The sequence below is a fragment of the Corvus cornix genome, chromosome 1A (assembly GCF_000738735.6).
Source record: "Corvus cornix cornix isolate S_Up_H32 chromosome 1A, ASM73873v5, whole genome shotgun sequence".
Classification (NCBI taxonomy): domain Eukaryota; kingdom Metazoa; phylum Chordata; class Aves; order Passeriformes; family Corvidae; genus Corvus; species Corvus cornix.
In genome coordinates, this window is record NC_047057.1 from 42,586,744 (window position 1) to 42,607,656 (window position 20,913).

Consider the following 20,913-nt stretch of genomic DNA (forward strand, 5'->3'; position numbering starts at 1 on the left):
ATCTGAACACATAAGAAGTTGATATAGAGAAAGTTACCTGTCCTTATTTTGTTAAATGATGGCATAAGAATGCCAGACTGGTTAACAACCTTCTGCTTTCTCAACATATCCCACTTTACGTTTGTCTTAGCAAGCCAGACGCTATTGCAAAAATTCAGTTAAATGAAGGCCCAATCCCTCTATTTTTTGTTTAGAGTATAAACATAGCTTCATTTCTTAAATTAGAAAGTTACCAGTGTCATATTGCAAATCAAGGAAAATTTAAGGACTTGCTGACTCCACAAAGAAAGCCCATGACTTCAAATTATAAATTGCTTAAATATTTGAGGCAAAGCTAAAAAAAAAAAAAAAAAAACAAAAACAAACCACTTGCACAGAGACTGGATTTCAAACAAGTCCCCTTGTTCCTCCTGCTTGCAATTTACCTTTGGCATTATTTTGGTCAGAATAATACCAGATCATGACCAAGGAAATCTCATGTTGCCCTTTTAAGGCAAGCTAGAATTTTAATAATGTGCTCTCAATAAGGAACAATAAGCTGCTTTTCCACTGACTTACTGTCTCCCATCAGATTTACAGTATAGACATGTTGAACCAGGAAAGTCAGTAGTATAATAAAGGTAGATACCTACTTTTTAAGAAGTTTACTTACATGATTCATTTCCTCCTGGAGGCTGGTAAAAAGAAAGGCCCAAGGATACTACGGCTGCAATTTCTAATATAATTAGTGTAACGTCCTGTAGTGCTTCCCATACTAACTGAAGAAATGTTTTTGGCTTTTTAGGAGGGATAAAGTTTTTCCCAAAAACTGCTTCTCTCCTTTCTATATCTGCTGGATTTCCACTTAAACCTATTTAACAATAAGACAAAGTTAGTGACACTTACATGCATTTCACCCTCACATTAGAAGTGACTGAGGTTTCCCACTCATGGAATCAAGTCCCACTCCATATTTCAGTAACAATACCAAAAAGCCATATCTCAAATGTAATAACATAAGTAATATCCTTAAATCAGAATCACTATAGAATGCCAGCTATATTTTATAATTCTCACCTTGCCAAAATAAAGCTGATGGTCTACCTGCTTAATATGTCACTTAATATGACATAGGAACAGAGTAATAATAACACACATACCTTCGTTCAAAGTAAACAAGTTTGCAAGACAAGATCATTAGTAGAGTTACTACTATTGAGACTGAGTAGCACCATAAAGCTTTAGCAAGACCACAGCCCGTGAAGGCAGCTCTGGTTCCCAGTGTAGGGATTCTGTATTCAGAGACAACATCCTAGGATCCTAAAAGTAATGTAATATTTATAATGAGATATTTATTATAATTAATAATGTAACTATTATAATTATTATATTTCCATATTAATTTTTATATAAAGTACTATTAAAAGTTGTTGAAGCTCTGCAGGCATCATGTGGAAAGATGCTGCTTCCACCTGGATTGGTGGTAGTTATTTGCTCTTCTGAAGCTTCACTTTCTATCTCCTCTCACACAGAGAGAAGCCCATGTTTAGAACTATGCAGGGTCTGTCACCTCAGTTTTGTATCTATCTTTTTTCTTATATGGCATATTTGAGTCCTCCTCTGTCTCAATTCTTGTACCATCCTTAAGGGAAACAAGGCAGACAAGAGTGAGGGGTCTACACCAAAGGCTACAGCATGTTTCAAGAACTTGCCAAGATCTTAAAAATAAAGGAATACCAAGTATTTTCAGTGCAAGGTCATGCACTCAAGGTCTTCTGTGAGCACACCTCCTGTTTATTCCTCTGAAAGTTTCCAGTTAACTAACCCACCATTCAGAATTAAGCTACTAGCTCATTTTTCAAAGCAAAATTGCCAAACTTCAAGGCATGTTCAGAGCAAAGGTCTGGATACTTCAACCATATTGCCCAAGGTTGTGATCAACCCCTGCTTAAAGACAACTATTTTCTTAGTTGAAATTTTTTTAGTAGCTAACCCAACTGCTTAGTGATAAAGGCATTGCAAACATACTAGGTAATAAATATGAACAGCAGTCACTGCAGCTGGCTTTCATAACAAGGGAGCTATTTAACACCTCTAACAGACATTTCCTAGAATCATCACATATTTCAAGACACTTTGAAAAGACTACTGAACTGCAAAGCTCAATTTTATATGCTAACAACTGCTATATAATCACGTAACCGAAAAGCAAATTATGAGCAGATCTTTTCAAAAGTGAAACAAATTAAACATACTCTGTGTATATAATGAATTACATTTATTCTAACACTCTTCAATTCACCTTGAATTCATGTTTAATACAAAGGAGCCATTGTACTCATTAGCCATAACCCTACACTTCTTGCAGTTCAAGCTTTAAGGTGCTTACTTTCATTCTCAACTCAAAGAGCACTGCAAGACTGTTTTCAAAATCAAGCTATCCATTACTTGGATCTAGAGAAACTCAGGACAGTGTGGTCATTCCAAAAGGCTGGGCCATACTGCTATTGTGCAATAGATACCACTTCTCTATTCTTTTAACACAGCAGAGTTTGGAAATTTATTTACGTAATGTTAGCATAGCAACATCACTTTTTTCCTCCCTTCACAGGGTACCACAGTGCAGAACATCAGAAGTACACAGCAAAGGTCTTTGAAGAATGAAAAGTGTTTCCCAATGAGGCTATATAAAGTCAAGCTACTATCAGAACCACTTAGTGAAGATTAGTAAATAAGCCTAGCAAAGACAAAAACCATTTGTATTTTTAGTATACACCATAATACACCATGCACCATTACTGAACTTGCTACATTTACCACACAGCTGGCAATTTCACAGTTCACAATCTACAGTCCTGAGGTCAAAACTACTGTCATTATATTCTTCATTATGTGTCTTAACTAGGGTAATTTATGTTACTTGGGGTTAAGCTCGAAAAATATTAGACAAGGGACTATTTATGCTTCATATACAAATTTTATTAGAAATAAGTTACTAGACAATCAAAATTATGTAGACTTATGGAAATATCTGTATCTCTCCAGAACGTAAGACAGACTTTTGCTACTAACAATATGTCTAACATTCATTTTGCACATTTGTATAAATGTAAGCAGTAAAGTCTGCTCGGTGTCCTTTTTTTAAGTAATACTGGTAAAGGACTGTTCCCATTTCTCATTTCAAATCAGATAAGTTTGATTCAAATTTTGCCTGAAAACAGACATTGCCTTACATTGTAAACAACTTCACAGCAAAGAACAAGCTGAACTCATTCACTGAGTACCATGTCAGAAGTACCTGTACTTTTCCTGTGAAGCTCCTGGTAATTGCATAATGGCAAGAGTGTCATGTCATAAAGAAAGCATCTGATTAGGAAAAAGTGTCATAGGGCCACAAGATTTTAGAGAGCTAGTACTAGTGTAACACATAACAGTTTCCTGCAAGATCTTGCCTAGATTTTCTTTCCATTAGTATTGCCTCCCTTTCTATACCTAAGATTTGAATTTGACAAAAGCAGAGACCTAGTTCTACCTTTACAAGAGCTCTCCAGAACTACCTCTGAAAAATTTATAGCAGGTTACCTGATTCTCTAAAATTTAATGTTGTGATTTACAGCCAAAATGACACCTCTGTTGGATGTTGTTCCAACTCATCTTAATTAGCCTTTTCTGAGCCAGTTACCATGTTCAACTGTTGAGGCTTTGGTGTGTTTATGAGCTTCTTTCACACTTTAAAAAAATAGTGCCCTTTTATCAAGTCAGCAACTGCATTTAACTGATTGCAGTGTACATCTCAATGTCAAATCCTTTTGAAAGGGAGAGGCCCTGATCACACAGCCCTCAGTACAACACAATAAATCTGCAGGAAAGGGCATCCAACCTTTTTGAGTTTTAATACACTGACACTCATCACTCCCATGTGTTAGCCTGTGTGTTTGTTACATTAAGAGACAAAGTGAATCCTGCAGTATATGAGGAACTTGGTGCTTAGTGCATTGTGGCTATCTAAAATCGTATGCCCACCTAGCTTGCAGTAATAATGGACCTTTAACTTTGGAGATCACTGTACAACAGATTCAACTCTTGGTTCAATTCCCAGTTGTACAAATATATATCCCTTTTCACGGAGAAAGGAAACTGCCTTTCAATATTATGCAACAGGTCAACAGGGTAATGAGAGCCTATTGCTCCTATCTGAGATGTGTTACACTGTGTGCTTCACACACATGCACTGTACTTTACAATTGCCAAGGAACAGAGGTTTGTACTCTTTATGTTTTACAAACTTCTTCATCCTGAAATTGGTCTACTCCCATTCACTGGTAGTTCAGCTATGTCAGCTGGCTACTTTCAGTTTGGTAAGAGGAGCCCAGTTCATGTACTGATAATTTCAGGAGTCTGGAAATCAAGAGTCTGGCTTTAAAAGCAGATCAAGTCAAAACATGCTAAATGCAGATGTACCCAGAGGTACCTTACGGCATTAGTAGGCTGCTCTTGGTCCAAGAAGACAAATCTTTCCATAGCATTTCTGAAGAACAGAAAGCAACGGCTCTCCAGGATTAAGACAGCAGGTACTTTACTGCCACCAACATGACACCACATTGTTTAAGAGCTATGTGAGTCCTTAAATGCAGAGACACTACAATTTGCCAGAATCTTGATTTTGGTAATTCTCAATTACTCATAACAGCAGGACTTCACAATAAGTTTCAGTTAATGTTTTTACATATTTTTATCTAAGTACAGTTTACTGTAAATACTACAGTATGTAGATACTACAGTACATTATTCCATCTTTCACAAATACACTTAATAGCTTTCATTTACATTGGAAGAAAGCAGTAAGAAACAGCCAAGTCTTAAGGAGAACTTCTGGAATGTTCTCAAGAAGGAGACTTAACAAATTTATTTACTTATTTCTTCACATTTGTACTGTCTATCTTGGAGTAATAACTCTAGATAACAAAAGCATCATGTAGCCACACTTTACAGAATGCCACTAAAACCAACATGGCAATGACTCCACAAAAGATACTTATTTCTACAGAATAAGATCCTGTAGTCACTTTGCAAACCTTCCACTAAGAGTATATGTTAATGCTTCAAGTCATATTCATAGTTATTTTACATCGCTTAAACGGAATCTACAGAAATACTGTAGGTTTAAAAACTAGATCCTGCTATTAAGAATTCAATGTAGCACAAATAGAAAACACATAACCAGCTTTAAAAGTTGCTGCATTAGCAAATGCAAGAACTAAGCAGCCACACAGAAGCATTAATAAGCCCTGCATTAGATTACTAAAACCTTGGGGTCTACAACAGCATGATCTGAATTGTGAACTATCTGTCAGATGAAGTGTTCACAAAATTGATGCTTTCCCATCAGCTTTCACACAGCTTTCACAGTGAGCTGAACACTGCTATGTCGCACTGCTGTTTCGTATATGGGTGCCTACATCAATGAAGTGTGTTTCAAAGTGCAACTTCATTGGTACATCATCTCACATGCAGTTAGACCAACTGAAAAAAGCTCTAGATTACTTATTACCATGGAATACCTCTATCTTAGAGGAACAAGAAGCAATATTTTGTTATGGTAACTAAAATACTTTTACAAACTTTATTCTATTAAAAAAAGCAGTTTGCTGACTAAGGCTTTTCCTAAATGGAGTTTCCTCAATAAGCGTTAAAATTGACTTACCTTCATTTGGTGAAGTTTTCAACTTTGTACAGATGCCATGTACATCACCATAGCATTCCTGTATTTTATGCAGTGCATCTGCAGCTCGAAGTTCCATAAGAGAACGGAGCTCTGCAAGAGTAACTCCAAAATCTCCATGATTAGCTTCTTTTACTGCGTTTTTTACGCCGCTATATGCAACTGAGTTGTTTGCCATGTCACCCATGATGCATGCAGTCTTTAGTGCAGACAGTTTCCAGCACGGAACAAGATTTCAACTTAAAATATTTCCAAGAGGAAAATAAATCCTTTGGGTATGAAGACAGTCAGGAGAGCAGACACATCACCCAAGCAAGAGACCCCGTCTGGAGAGATATCTTTGAGGTTGTCCCATGGCGCGTTCTGTTCCCCAAAGCCAAAAGGCATGTACAATCTAGGGAGAGAATAAACACACATTCAGTTACATAACAGCTATACTGAAATGCATTGCAAGACAACCCTAATTCTTTGTACTGAGGTTACAGAACAAATTTCTTAATTTCCTATAATATTTTTAGTTTGCATTCTGCAGGCAAGAGTGACAAGGGAAAAAATGGATGTTTCCCATCTCAAAACAACCTTGCATTATTGGATTTCCTTAAGTCATTAACTTTTTAACAGCTGTTGCCTTTAACACTGGCATTTTCCTTCACATGCCCATATGGTTCATCATCAAGCAGGAACCTTTAAAAATACCTAAAATTAAATCTGTTTCCAGGGAAATGGAGCTTGTAACATCCACAAGTGGTGTCACATGGGGAAAGGAACATGTTTAAGTTAAAAATCCCCACTTTCCAATGACACTCTCACCACAGAGTTTGGGAAGAGCAGGCTTTTGTGTGTTCTCATTAATTCATTTGTGCAAACCTCAAGAAAAAACACTTCAACACTAAGCTAGCCCACACATGAAGTACTTTTGCACTCCAAGGAGGATTATATTTTCAGGCAGACCTAGCGCTTAATAAATTTATCACATCCATACAGTTTTAGCCCTGCTCCAGCCTATTTCATCACAACTCAAGCCTCCCACAGTATCTCCATTTAAGTCTTCGAAGAGAGGGGAAAATTGCACAATACCACCTTCTTACAGAAGGGATAAGGAGACTGAGAGCAGCTCTTCCATCTGATGATCAATGCACTGTAGCTGAGAAATTACCATCTAGCCACAGGACTCTGAACTTGCACAGGCATTCTATACATAATCCCTGCTCAGGTGACGCATTTTGCACATACACATGTACCCACACAACAGTGAAGTGCACACACAAACTCCTCATGCCTATGTGAAGATTTGCTGTGTGCCAAAAACAGACATCTGATCATGTAAGTCAGCTTTATTGACATAATAGAGTGCAATGAGCATGTGTAACAATATATGCCCCCACAAAACATTATGACTTCCAGTCTCAGAGGAACAATAACTTGGACATTTCCAGGTCAACAAGACCCTCAGGTGTCATATGCCTAGCAAAGGCAAAAATACAAAGGGAAAGCATCAGGAAACAAAAGATTTCTAGCTACTGCCCTGACAGGTTAGAGGACTGTTTGGCTGAACTGCTGAGTCTATGTTGAAGTAAAGGTATAAGCACCCAATTACCAGAAATTTGAGGTCCTAGTTCCAGGAAGGACTCAGATTTCTGCTCTGGAAATAATCAGTTTCAGCTATACTAAATCCACCATTTAAAGCACCATGCCACAGTACTTCATTTGCACTGAGAACAACCACTGACACTAAGTCCCTTAACCGATGCCACAGAATCACAAGTGACAGTCCCATCACTGGCAGAACTACAATTTCTGCAACTACAACTGCTCTTCTCTTTCCATCACAGGAGATTCTGAGAAAGCCACTGTTTTCCAGAGACAAAACGCATAAAGCAATCAATATTCACATGCATAAATCTTCCAACATTCTGTAACATCAACAAAGCATTTAATTTAAAAATTAATTTTAAATCTTCATTGTTTTCTCTGTTACTTGCAAGGAAATGTCACAACAGCTGAAGAGTTCATGATGATATTGTTAGCCTGCATGCTAGGATGTAGTTATGATTAAGACTGTAATGTGTTCTGTTAAGAGTATCCTGCAAGTGAAGAAATTCATGCAAACCATGTATGAAAGACATGCCACATTGTTATCTAATGCCCAAAAGCTGGATGTTGTTGTCCAGCTGGTAGCCTAGGAGGATTTATCAGCTGGCATCTGATCATAAGCTATGACAGTATAACAAGAAGCAGATCAGGCAAATGAGTTTGTATAGCTATGGAGAAGATGCTGCAGCTGCTAATTAGGCAAAAATAGACCAAGCAGAAGGCCCCACAACCAATTACATCAAACTTGATTCAATTTTAATTAAGAAAAGCTCTGTTCAAGCCTCTAGCAGGAGCTCTGTACTTAATGCCCAAATACACCCAAATCCAAGAGAAAAGAATAGGAAAACTACACCTCTAGTCACTGTTCAGTTGACATCAAACATTTTAAGACTTTCTCTCCATATATATGTGTAGAGTGAGCAAGACTTGCTTTCATATGTAAGTAAACTTAAGAGTAGTAACACTGCTTAATATAACTCAATGTGCTTTGCACTCCAGTTTTAGCATCTTTATGCATCTATATCAATTTTTACTAATAAATAATAATCCAGTGATTGGTCATTACTAAGTTTATACTGAAGGGGGTTCTCATATGCTCCAAATGACATGCTAACATACCAATGGGCCCCTAGGGTTCACAGGCAAATTCAATAAGCATGCACTAACACTACAAAAACAGTGCAGTTCTACAGAGCAGCTCTAGTAGTGATACGAACTGTTTGGCGCATCCATTTTAGGAAAGAACTGAGGAAAATTGAAAGGAACAGTGTGAAGACTTCAAATTCTGAATACTGCATGAGTGCAGTTTTGCTCCAGATCATAAAAACTCGATTAAACGTTATCAGTTGTTACACAAAATCAGACCAGAATCTGCTTCAGTAGCCCATTTTTACCAGACATTTCAACAGAGGGCACAATAGCTTCTTGTCATACAGGTACAGGATGGACTTAGTTTAACAGAGATTTTTCTGTAGGAATCAGCAAAGAAATTTCCTTTAAGAAATATTCTTAATGCAGTTTTGATGTCAAATCTCGCAACATCCAATCACTTCCTGTTACAGCAAGTTCCAACAGTCCACTTCTGTAACATTAGTGGCGATGCATAATGAAACTATCAACAGTGAAATTCGGTAGCATAAAAAAGTGCACTTTTAAGCTACACAGACCATCTAATAGTATTGATCTTCCCAATTAATGAAATATTTTGTTTTTACCAATGTTCCAGTTCTCAATTATTGCATCAGCCATTTGAAATAACTGAATAGCATGAGCTCTGAAGCACTACAGTTTAAAGTACCTCACCTCCAACTTCCAATCTGTTAATATCTAAAATTTTAAATTAAAGAAATAGTTGATCAAGCTAAAACTCATTTATACACACTGCTGAAGTTCCAGCCTATTTAAAGTTTAATTCAGTTGAAGTTTTATGTTAGTGTCCAGCTTAAACAATCTGCACACAAAATAATTAAGACGTCTATCTTTCATTAGACACATCAACTTTTGGATAATCCTTTACCAATGACACTTTTGTTTATCACTTATATCACTGAGACTAGGAATAACTTTAAAAGCTATTCTCTGTCACACTCAAGTGACAAAAAAACTTGAACTGCAGAGGCACCTTTCAGTAGCAGCACATAATCTCATAGGTAGGATTCGGATACTTGTGTAAATCCCCTCAAGAAGACCTTGCTGCTCTTTGGCTGTAGTAACTTCACTGACACATCACCTCATTGTAGCTGCTTATGAGGAGTAACTTCCTTACCCAAATCAAATTACTGTTGATTGCTATGGGAGTGTGCTTTGTTACCAGACAAAGACACTAATTCAAACTCATCACCCATGAAACAAAGGTTAAATAATTTTGCCAATGCTGGAAGTTCAACAACCTCATAAGCTTCTGTAGTTGGACTGGAGAAAGGAAAAGCTCTAAACAGAAGTCTACATGTAGAGATGCTTACCAAAGCATGGAGAGACTATAGATTACTTGTCTATTTAGTGCTACCAGAACATTCTTTGCTGACCAAACTAGAAGCTGTGACATGTTTCTTGAAGTGTTCCTGTGACCACACTTTAGACACAGACCCACATTAACCTCCTGCCCCAAAAAGCTGCTACTATAGAGGCAGTCTTGAACATTAATTATGCTTCAGCAAGGCCTCCAGAAAACATCCTTCACAGTTGAAAGTATTTCATAATTAGTGATTTAGTGTTTAGTAGAGATTCCCTCTATTTAAAGAAAGCTATAATCTGTGTTCTACAGTCATTAAAATTAAGGCTGCCTTGAAGAGATAGTTTACAGAGGCTATGCACTGACAAGGGTGAACAGCAGAGCTTAAAAGTGGCACAATTACTATTTCGCAGATGCACAGGACCTAGCATACCTTAGACCCCTATCCAAGCCTTTCCTATGATTACATTTACGTTTAATACTTGCTTCACTAACCTACAAGGAAATGCAATTTTCTTAATCAACATTAAAACACTTAAGTAAACTCATACTTTAAGAGTCAAAGCTCCAGCAAATATAAATCTTGTGTCATTCAATTTATTTTATACATCTTTATACAATTTAACTTATACATCTTTAATTTATACAACAGTATGCATTCAAATATTGAGCATTAACTGGTACTAGCATTTGACCTCCAACAACACACTAGAACTGGACACTGTAATATAGGAAAGGGCTTGCAAAGTGATTATCTCAGGAAAGCCTTTGTTTAATCTAATTAGTTCAATGAATACCAGACAGATCTGCATACCAAGAGGTGGCTGTGATAATAACTGTCCCCATATGTTTCAGTTGTCATGCCTTTTAACCTGCTTGCAGCTTTGAATATACTGAAAAAATATAATATGCTTTTGCGTACTTTAGTTTGGGTATGATCCACAGCTTCACGTCATCACATGACATTGCAGGGGTGGGGGGAAGAAAGAAAGGGAAGCTGTCTGTAATATTATTATAATGGAATGTTATTACAATGGAAAGTAGCTGTAATTGAGAAAGTAACCTGGAAATCACGCTGCAATTGACTCAGGTCTGTTCTGCAGGGTCAGCCTTCTTACTGTAAGACAGACCCTCCCATCTACTTGACAGGAGACAGAAACTCACCAGCTGTTTCACAAGAAAAAGGAATAAATGCTGATAAAGCAAAATACTAACACAGAACAGCATGCATTTACAAGTCACTATTCCATAAGTTAAACTGTGCCTAACTGAACAAATAGGAGCTAAATCATTTCTGTGCCACGCTATTGTTTTAGCGCAAACATCTCAGCCTGGTTTATGAAGAGATGAGTACAAGTAGACTGAAGAACTAAGAGAGAAAGGGCACAAAGTTTTTAGCATATCATCTTCAGCCTTAAATATGCCCAACAGTGTTGTAATGACAAGTTTCAGCTATCACAGCTTATGTGCTATAAATGGTAAATTCATCAAAGGTCACGACTTCTGCTTCATTTTCAAAGAGAAATCTGATTTCATCCTGAAGCTTAATCTCTTGGGAAGCAGATGTACTTACCTATCTGAAATAAAAACTGGCCTAGATTCTGCATTGGGTCTCAACACTGGTATTGTCCCTGCTCGTTGCAGGGAAGCTGGACAGGATGACATTTAAAGGTCTTTTCCAGCCCAAGTTATTCTGTGATTCTGTGATTTATGGCACTTAATCTAAGGGATTGCTGCTGCCTACTGTGATTGACACTTGTAGTAACAGTTTCATCCATTGGTGGTTCCTTTCCTTTGAGACCCCTAATTTATTTCGTATTGAAATGATAGCTAATAAATTAGGACTTCAGTAGTCTGAAGTCAGTTTGGTAGTAGTACAAATTAGCAGTGTTCACACACAGGTTTCTGCATCATTTCCCTCCTATTCTGGTAGCAGGAAGGAAAAATTGTACAAATCTTGAAGGTGAGTTATTATGGCATGAAGGACATGAGCTCCTCTTACAAAGCAGCTTGGTCCACAGCCTCTGCCAGGAGCCCAGCAAGCAAGCAGACATGGTGATATGCCATCGACCATCTGCACAGGCCTGTATTGCCCTGCCTTGTCCAAGCCATGGCCTCTCCACACTCACCACACAACTCAACTCCAGCTGTAGTGACAGCTGGATTAAGAAAAAAGATGAGAAAGTGCTGTATAGAATAGTCTGAGTAGGAAACTATTTTATCCAAAGTTATAACTAATTATTAGCTTTCCGAGGGAACTAAATAGATATTACTGATCCAAAAACAGACAGACTGATACAACAAGAAGGGCTTCAGGAAAACCTATGAACATTTTCAAGTAGCATCAGACTTTGAGACATACTGGAAAACCCCAGAGGACAAAACCACTGTGATCATCATTAAAGAAAGCATCAAGTATCCCATGTGTTTAGAATACTAGGCTTTTATAGTGTCCTATTTCATATTACATTGCTGGTTTGTCCACAAGACGACAAACACTTTAAGAGACAACATTGCAAAAGCGTAACCACTTAAAACTTTCCTGCAGTGCACAGCTCTGACCAACACTCAGGCAGCTTCTCTCTTCTCCACCCACAGGCCCTGCAGCTTCCTTCTCTGTACTTCCTTTTCCTAGGTTCATCTACTTTCTGCTCCATGACACCATAAACTGAAGGCTACATTCAAAAGAACTGTTTGCGATACAAGCTTATTCCAGTTTAAGACTATAATCCCAGTGGAAAAAAAAAGTTTTAACCTCTAAATAGGACTCAGTCCCTTCCAGAGTAATTTTGAATGTGTTCAAGTACCTAGAATGCATTTACTGTGTGTGTCAGCTTCCTCATCTAACTTGAGGTGAGTGAAGCTGCCAAAATTTGGACTAAGGCAGCTGATGGCTGAAGGCAAACCTGCTGTTGGTTCAAAATGCAAGAAAAAAATGTTTGCCCAATGGCCATCAATATTTTCCTTCCCTTCAGATCCACTGAGTCCTAAATAAATGACTGAGGATTTCAAGTCTCTTAATCCTGCACAGTTTGGGATAATTATGCTGTAAACTAAGTGCTATTATCAGATCTGTCATATTAATAATATATAAACCTAAAAGTGCTTTTTTTTTAAATGTAGTAAAGTCATCCATTAACATTACTAAGTTCATTAACAACTTACCGCGCTTTTCTCATCAACATTTATCAAATCCATAGACAAAAATTACAAGACAAAGCTGAAATTCTTAAAAAAAAAAAAAAGATAGGATGGTAGCATGGCAACCTACTCACTAAAATGATGCATCGTAAGACTACAACAGAGTTTACTGACATTCCCAAAATGCAAAAAGTGTTCTGGTCACAAACCCTGACAGGTATGTGTTAAATGAGGCACATGACATCACTATATGCAACTAAGTTTCAAGTAAAGGTGAAGTGAGATGGCACCAAATTTCATCCAACAGAGATGGAATGGATTCCTGGATTTCAGTTACTTGTTGCATTTAAAGCTCAGTGCAATGCATCCAGCTGGTCAGTTCTGACAATAATGTCAGCAAACAGCAGCTGACTTTATCAGCTACAGGTATATGACTTGTCTTGAGAAATCTTTTTACCTTGTTTTCACAGAACTTATATTTACCATTTCATCCTGATTTGAACACTCCCCGTTTCTTCCTTTCAGAAAGTATTTTTATGCTTGTGTCCATTTAAGCAGAGCAGTATGCTTTTGACTGTGACCATGCGTTATGATATCAAGAGGTTTTAGATTTATGAGTTTTCAGGCTAAAGCAAAAGTCCATTCTTACCCAATTTTTCTTGTATTCAGAAAACTTCAAGGGAAATTTAAAATTAGTCTTATATATATGTTTTGTCCTCTTGTGGCCAAAATTTAAGAAGCTTCCCTCTCATCCTGTAACAAGCCAGTTTGAGAACCTTCATCTTCAGATTTTTCACAAGTCTTGTGGAAATAGCAGACCACAGTATACCTTTATCCTCAAACCCTCAAAGAGCCTTACTTGTTCAGAAACCCATATTTTGAAAGCTGTGCTAGCTTCCCCTGAATGTCATTAATTCCTGCCTGCCAGAAACACACCAAATAACCTGGCTAAAGAGTCATTCTGAGAAAATCCCTTTCAAAAACTGCAGTTATGTTTGCCATCTTCTCTTTCCAAGGAGATGGAGGGGTTTTTAATTCAAATATCATAACTAGCTCACACTTGAGCAGCACTTTGAGAAATACTTCACAAGTTTGCTGCTCCTGCTGGTTCTGGCAAGAAGTTCAGGGGTCCTTTTTATGTTTCTTTTACCTCAATACTTGAATTTGAGAATTCAGTGTGTGGCTTTGCAGAAATGCAAGTGTGAAATCTCTTGCAAAATTCTTCATTATGATTATACTGGTCATCCCTTTAGCTCTTTTTGATAAGTTTCGACAGCTTAGCTCACTAATCCATTCTACTGGATTAGATACTGGCCTCCTCTTTCTGGTACAGGGTAAGAAGCATGTTCAGTAGGTTTCATCTCATGGTATTATCTGACACATTTTACCATTTAGTGAGGCTACATACTGCTTTATACTTCAGGGACTTCTCCGGTTTCAAAACTAGTCTTTCCTCATGATAATACTCTTCCATCTTTCTGAAGTCTGACACCCACTTCAAGGCTAAATTGTCATGCACCCTGCACTGTCAGACACTTCTAGCTACTCCAAACTTCCTCATTTATGCGGGGTTGGTTGCTGGTCTGGGATTGTTTTACACACGTTGAGGCATTACTGCAATATAGCTATCAGCACCTGCCTGTAGAATGATGGTAAATTAACTGCTCTGTGATCAGCACACACATGATAATCCCTGGTCCATCATTTAATATAAGGTAATAAACACTTCTCTCAGCAGTTTGTTTCTTTAACAAAGACAGGGAATGTATAAGCAGTGTTAGTAGACAGAAAGCACAAAGCTGAGATTTTAGCAGCACTTAGTAAATCTAGCAAAGCAGCAATTCCATCACATCCTCAGGTGACCAAAGGCACGGCTGTGCTACAGTAGGTAGCACACTCCCACTAGGCAGAACACTCCCACTCACAGGGGTCCTGAAGCAGCTCTCACTATTTGACACTAACCACACTGCAACTTACACCTGCCACCCTTATCCTTTTGCACTGGGAAAAGCCATTGACTCTGCCAGCAGCATTAATGAAGTAATAGAGTATGGGAAGTCTGCTGTTGGAACAGACACACAGGCAACCCCAGGCCCAGAACAGTAACTTCTTGTGTGCTTTTCTACTCTTCTTTACAGCACTTCAGCCACTGAGAGAAGGTGCTTCATTTTGGGTCTGCTCTAAGTCCATCTCTCATGCATTATACAGTACTCCAATGGTTTTGGCACTTCTTCCTTCACTAATGTTGGTTTGGTTTTTTTTTCACTGGCCTTGCTTTCTCCATGTACTTCTATGATCCTTAAAAACATAGTTTTTTCTTAGCCATGAAATCTGCCCCCCTGCAGGATCCAAGGAGCAAGAAAGCACCATGCCATGTTCCTAAGCCTCCATCCTTCCACTAGATGTGATGGTAGCCATGCATTTTGTATCATCTACATCATCTACATCTGTGAGTGGGCTACTTGTAGCTGTGTGGTGCAGAAAGCTGTCATCCAAAAAGGATCTCCCCCCTCCCCCGTGAAAAAATTTAAATAGCAGCATTTCTACTGTCTGAACAAGTTTTTCCACAAGATACCAGAAAGGCTCATTTATTTGTAGAAGTCATACAAGCAGTGTGCATATGCCAGCTTAAGGGACAGGACACACATTCAGCTAATGCTAGAACCATCTTTATCATGGAACTATGTGGCTGCCACCATTAAGATGGCATTAAATTTCCCCTCAAGGAAAGGTTCATCTCCCTTCTGTTGTCAAGTGACTTGCCACTAAACAAATAGCATGATGCATCACTTTTTGGTGAAAGGCAGACACTTTGTTTGAACTGAACAGCAAATTCACCTGACTGTCAGACAATGGCTCAAGCAGATTTAGAAAATTTAATTAATTTCTCCATTTTGGTAGGCTATATAAAATTGCTATACAAACTGGCTATGTGCAATTAACAATACTCATTTCTGAAGTTTTCAGGTGTGAAGATCTTTATTGTGCATGGCTCTTTAGGCTTCTGAGATTACAAAGACATCAGTGCATGATTGATTAATTAATTAGAAAAAAAAAAACAAACCCTCAGGAAAAATGCAAATGAGACCATGCTCCATGATAATATTTAAAAGTCCTATGCCACCCAGTAAAGGAAATCCCTTCTCCAGTTTCCCATAAACCAAAGGTCTTAAGTCTTCACCAGCATCAATGGATCCTAATGGACTTTGCAAACAGCTGTGCTTCAAGTCTAATCAGTAAGCATTCAACTTATGAGGTGAGCTAGGTGTCTAATTTAGCTCTGGCACCACTGCCCTAGGTAGGGAAATGCCATGCCTTGAAGAACTTCCTCGCAACCAGCTGAACCTATTCAGTGCTGAGGATCAGCTATTAGACTCCCTTCACTCCCCCGCCCTATCAAAGCACAAGGCTAGCAGAACTGATGTGGTAAACCAGCAGCCACTGACATGCCTGGAGCATAACACCATTGGCAAACACAGCGAGGTGTCAGTCTTCTGCTAAGGTAGCTCTGAATCCTCAGCAGCAATTGCTAGTGGATTTGATAAGCTTAGTATTTCTCCTTCCAAAAGATGGTGTCTAGATTGAGAGCCAAGTGAATTTAGCTCAGCTAAATGCTCATAGTTCAGCTGCAGCTGACCCTCAGGGCCAAGAGTCTATCCACCCATGAAGACTACAGATCATTATTCTGACTCAGCAAAGTCAGACATACTTTGTTCCTTCTGCATAAAGCTACTTCCCACAAGTGTTTGTTTTACAGTGGCACATTGTAACGGTGTGCAACTTTCGCAGTCATTCTGTTTCTAGCAATACCAAAAGCATACAGTGTCTCTGAAGAAAGGGAACTGGGAAAGGAGTATCAGCTTCTCCATTTAGGTGACAAACTTCAAGCATCCTGCTTGTATTTGTGCATGCCATCACTGCTCATGGCACAAACTCTTTAAATAAACTAAATTTGTATGTTCAGCTCATGGCTTCCAACAACTTCCTCAAAGGACCAGCACCATTGCACGTCTGACTGTAGCATGCCTCAGCTCAGCACGAGTTTCTTTGACCAAACAGCTGAGTAGGGGCTCACAGACAAACCCTTGTTAAGTCAGAAAGCAACTATATTTTTAATCTTAACCCTGCAACTCACAAATTTCTCTTATGCAGCATGCAGGTAAAGCAGAGTAAGGAAGACAAAAGCTTTCTCTAGCCTGAGGTTAGTAACACTCAGGGAAATGCCTGTTTCCCCAGTGGAGGGAAGTGACAGAGAAGATAAAGTACCATGAAATAAACAAAAAATTATGCTACACCATGAAGCAAAATGTAACATGAGTTACCCAATCTCCCACAGTTAGGGACTCAGTCTTTCTGAAGGTAATTTTGGGAGATTCCTTCTCTGTTCCTATTGCTAGACTTTCCTAAGCAAACTCCTGTATCCCTGTTTTCCTCAAAGGATGCCATCAACTGGTTTCTCAGCACTTTCAGTAGACCCTTAAGCTTGAAGGACATCTAGCATTAGGAGAAGAGAAAGCAGACTACTAGGAAGCAGCTGTGCTAGGACTGCTCTCCTAGCTTTTCAGTCCCATTAAGGATGATTTATTCTAATTAGTTTGTCAAGGGGAGTATAGAAAAAGCCATCCAAAAACCTCAATAATTAAGCACTATTTTAGTAGCCTTTCCAAAAAAAAAAAACATCTACCTGAGGTAGACAAGACTTAGAAAAAACTGGTGCAAGCATGAAGTCTGCTAGTAACAAGTGGCAGACTTCTTATTCACACTTTCAGATCTGAGGTAAGGAAAACACTGGTAAGGCAGATGAAGTGAAACTTATTGAACAGTCCTACACAGGAAAACCAAGCACACACCTTATTTCAAAGGTGTTATGAATTTGGCTCATTTAAGTTACACACATGTTCAGATCTGTACACCATGACAAGCAGACGGACAGCCAGGTTCTACAATGGTCTCTAACCTATTAACTTCTTAGTTTGATTTTACTTCCATTGTTTTACAACATTTGTTTTCCATTTCCTCCTTTTCTCAAGGAAAGGGGTGCTTTAAGAGAGACAAAAATTTATACCAACGGATGCCTAAATCTCCTTCATGTTTATTCAGACATAGCAGCACAGCTCATTAACAATGTTCCCAGCTCACCTTCAGAAAAAAATCCATGCATTATACTGAACATTTAGATGTAGTTTTGTTTCTTGCACTCAGACTTGTTACCAGTGGCTCATAGCTTGCTCTAGATTACTAATAGCAAGTTGCTACTTAGTGTGTCATATTCCTGCTACAAGAGTCAGATTTCTGCAAATGTATCCATTGCCTTTGAAATCTTTTGCTCTAGCCAATACAGCATGAAATTAGGGTAGAGGTTGGTTTGTTTGGGGTTCTGTTTGAGTTTTTTTTGGGGAGGGAGGGGGTAGGGGTGGGGTGGTGGTGCAATAACTAATTTTGTTAGTATTTGAACAGTGTAGAGCAGTTATCTTATAAAGGAACTCAGCAATGTGATCAAAGAGTAGAGTCAGAATCCAGAATCAAACTAAGTATAAAGGAACAAACAATTTTAGGCAGCTACACAGCTGTCTGTCAAAGTCACAATCTAGTTTGATGTGTGATGCCTCAGGCACATAATTAAACTAAATAGCGTTCAAGACAGCTTTCTTCCTTAAAACTGAAAAAGCAGGTAGTTACTAAAACATTACCTTGTTGTTGAGCAATTATTATTAAAATAAGCCATTACCTGTCACAAAGTACTTTTCACAGAGCAAATATTTTCAAGTATTTAAACAATTGCATCATGGTAAAATTACCCACAGGAAGCCTAAACCAAGTTATTTTATTATTTTAAGATCAGGAATCTCTGACTCCTTAATGTGGAGATTTCTGAAACATTACTATTAGATGTCCCAAAAAAATTGATGCATTTCCCTGTGCACTGAGAATCCTCCATCGTTCTTGTTTGACAAGACCAGGGTTGAAGGCAGACATTGCTAAGTTAAATGTAATGGCCTATATTATGGAGGTCCACAATTTTTGGTTTACTTGTCAATTTACATGCTTATTAAAATAGTACTTTGGACATTAAAAAAAAAATATTGAGCATGGCAGTAAAACTCTGAATTCTGATCATAAGCCAAGTCACAGGGATAAACTTCAAAAACTCAATCCACAATAGCAGGGGGAAGAGGAGGATATTAAGTAGGGGGAACACACTTGCTAGGAGAAAACTACTTGTTCTGACCTCTGTGTGAAGACCTGGTCAACTGCCTGTTTTTTTGCAGCCAAACAGTCCCTTCTCAGTACAGCAACGCCTGAAGACATCTGCAGACAGCCACAGGTACACCCAAAGAGAAATTCCTCAGGAGAAACTACAGTGGCTGCCCTGAATTCCTAATTGAGTTTTACTGTTCTCAAATATTTGACAGTCTTGAATTATACAAGTAAAGCATCTGGACAAAAGACTGCTTTCCAGGAAATGCACCTTGCAGGGTCAAAAATCCACAAAATATCCTCAGACTTCACAACAAGGATCCAGACTGCACATTACAAGGCTCAAGGGCTCTTGTTCAGAGATATTTTGAACTAGAAAATGGTAAAAAGCCAGTTTGGCTTATTTCTCCACTTATTCGGTTACTGACCAGTATGTTAGTGTGGGTTATCCCTTTGGTTCTCTAAAACTGTTAAACTGTCACTGAATTCCACAGACTAAAAATAACTAGAGCAATAGTATAATAGAATAATAATATCAGAAAACAAGATAACAGAATGAACCACATTGGCATGTAAAGATGTCTATTGACTTCCAAGTGCAATGGTTTTGATTATGTACATAATACCTATCTATACCAAGACTTTGTTCAAGCCCAAACTTCTTCCATTGTGCCAGAGAATTTTTATATTGAATATCTGTGCACATAGAAAGAAACAAGTAGTCTCAGAATAAGCAAATAAATGCATATGGCACTCTAATTTATGGAAGCAGATAAGTGTTCTTCCCCCACGCGAGGCTTCTAATCATAGCTCTTCAAGTACATATAGCACACAATACCTACAGAAGTAGGGCTTATGTGTATGACTAGATGTACAAATATTTTAATGGATAGCCCCATCCAGTTGTTGATACACAAAACCAGATCAGACTACAATTACAAAGGTATATACAACACCGGTGTTTACCCTTATAGCAGGAGATAGCATCTGAGACACCTGATTAGCTTTCAGCAACTATTTGTTGACCCATTTTTCAGGAAAATCCCTCTTCCATTCATTACACTGTTCTTAACTCAGAATTTCACACAGGCATATATGTAAGAGGTGCTACTCAGCTATTTAAGCTCATGAAAGCTACATTTGCAGAGCCAGCAGAGGGAGTACAAACATCATTTCACTTATCAGCTGTGAAAAAGATACCTTGTAAGAAAGCACAAAAAGAGCTGTGCCTGCAAATCTAATGCACTTGGTTTAAAGCATGCCAAGAACTTCCTCGGTCTTTCATAGACACGTATGTCAATGGGCAGTAGAGTTGGTGTTTTGTTTCTGATCCTCAACCAGCTGTCACATCTTAAAAGTCTCATACCTGACAAATGGCAGGAGCAACTTTAACAGTACTAACAAGTACCATAAGGCCTGATGCTTCATATGTGTAAAAAAAGAGAAAAAAACCAACCAAAATACTCAACAACCAAAACCATTATAGAGCTGCAATTCAAGTTTTTATTCCTATGGATTCTGCTGTTTCTCAGTTCCAGAAAAGCTAAAACCTTTTGGTTTTCCAGTTCTTAAAAAACAACTTCACATGGAAAACAGGCTGAAAAACTCAGAGTTCAAGACGACCACAAGCAAAGGAGCCAGGAAGGCAGGTAGCAGCGTTGGACTAGAAGGTAACAAACAGCAAACCTTTCTGCTGGCATTCACGGAGGCACACACCTACCAGCAAATCTGGTTTTACACAGCCTCTGAGGCAAGAGCTCTGGTGCTTTATTTAGCATTTCCATTGATCAGCTTGCTTTGGAGTTGACAATTATGACTGAACCGTGTT

The 20,913-nt window shown here is 38.3% G+C and overlaps 1 protein-coding gene across 8 annotated transcripts in view; it reads right to left on the reverse strand.

Annotated features, from left to right (window-relative positions):
• Positions 1-20,913, reverse strand: part of ATP2B1 (ATPase plasma membrane Ca2+ transporting 1) — a 60,874-nt gene that overhangs the window by 28,783 nt on the left and 11,178 nt on the right. For all 8 annotated transcript variants that reach the window (XM_039570225.1, XM_039570223.1, XM_039570227.1 and 5 more), the window contains exons 2-3: positions 5,684-6,095; positions 653-850 (exon numbers count right to left, since the gene is read on the reverse strand). In XM_039570225.1, coding sequence (XP_039426159.1) covers positions 653-850; positions 5,684-5,888 — 403 coding nt within the window. In that variant the 5' untranslated portion in view covers positions 5,889-6,095. The remainder of the gene's footprint in view (positions 1-652; positions 851-5,683; positions 6,096-20,913) is intronic.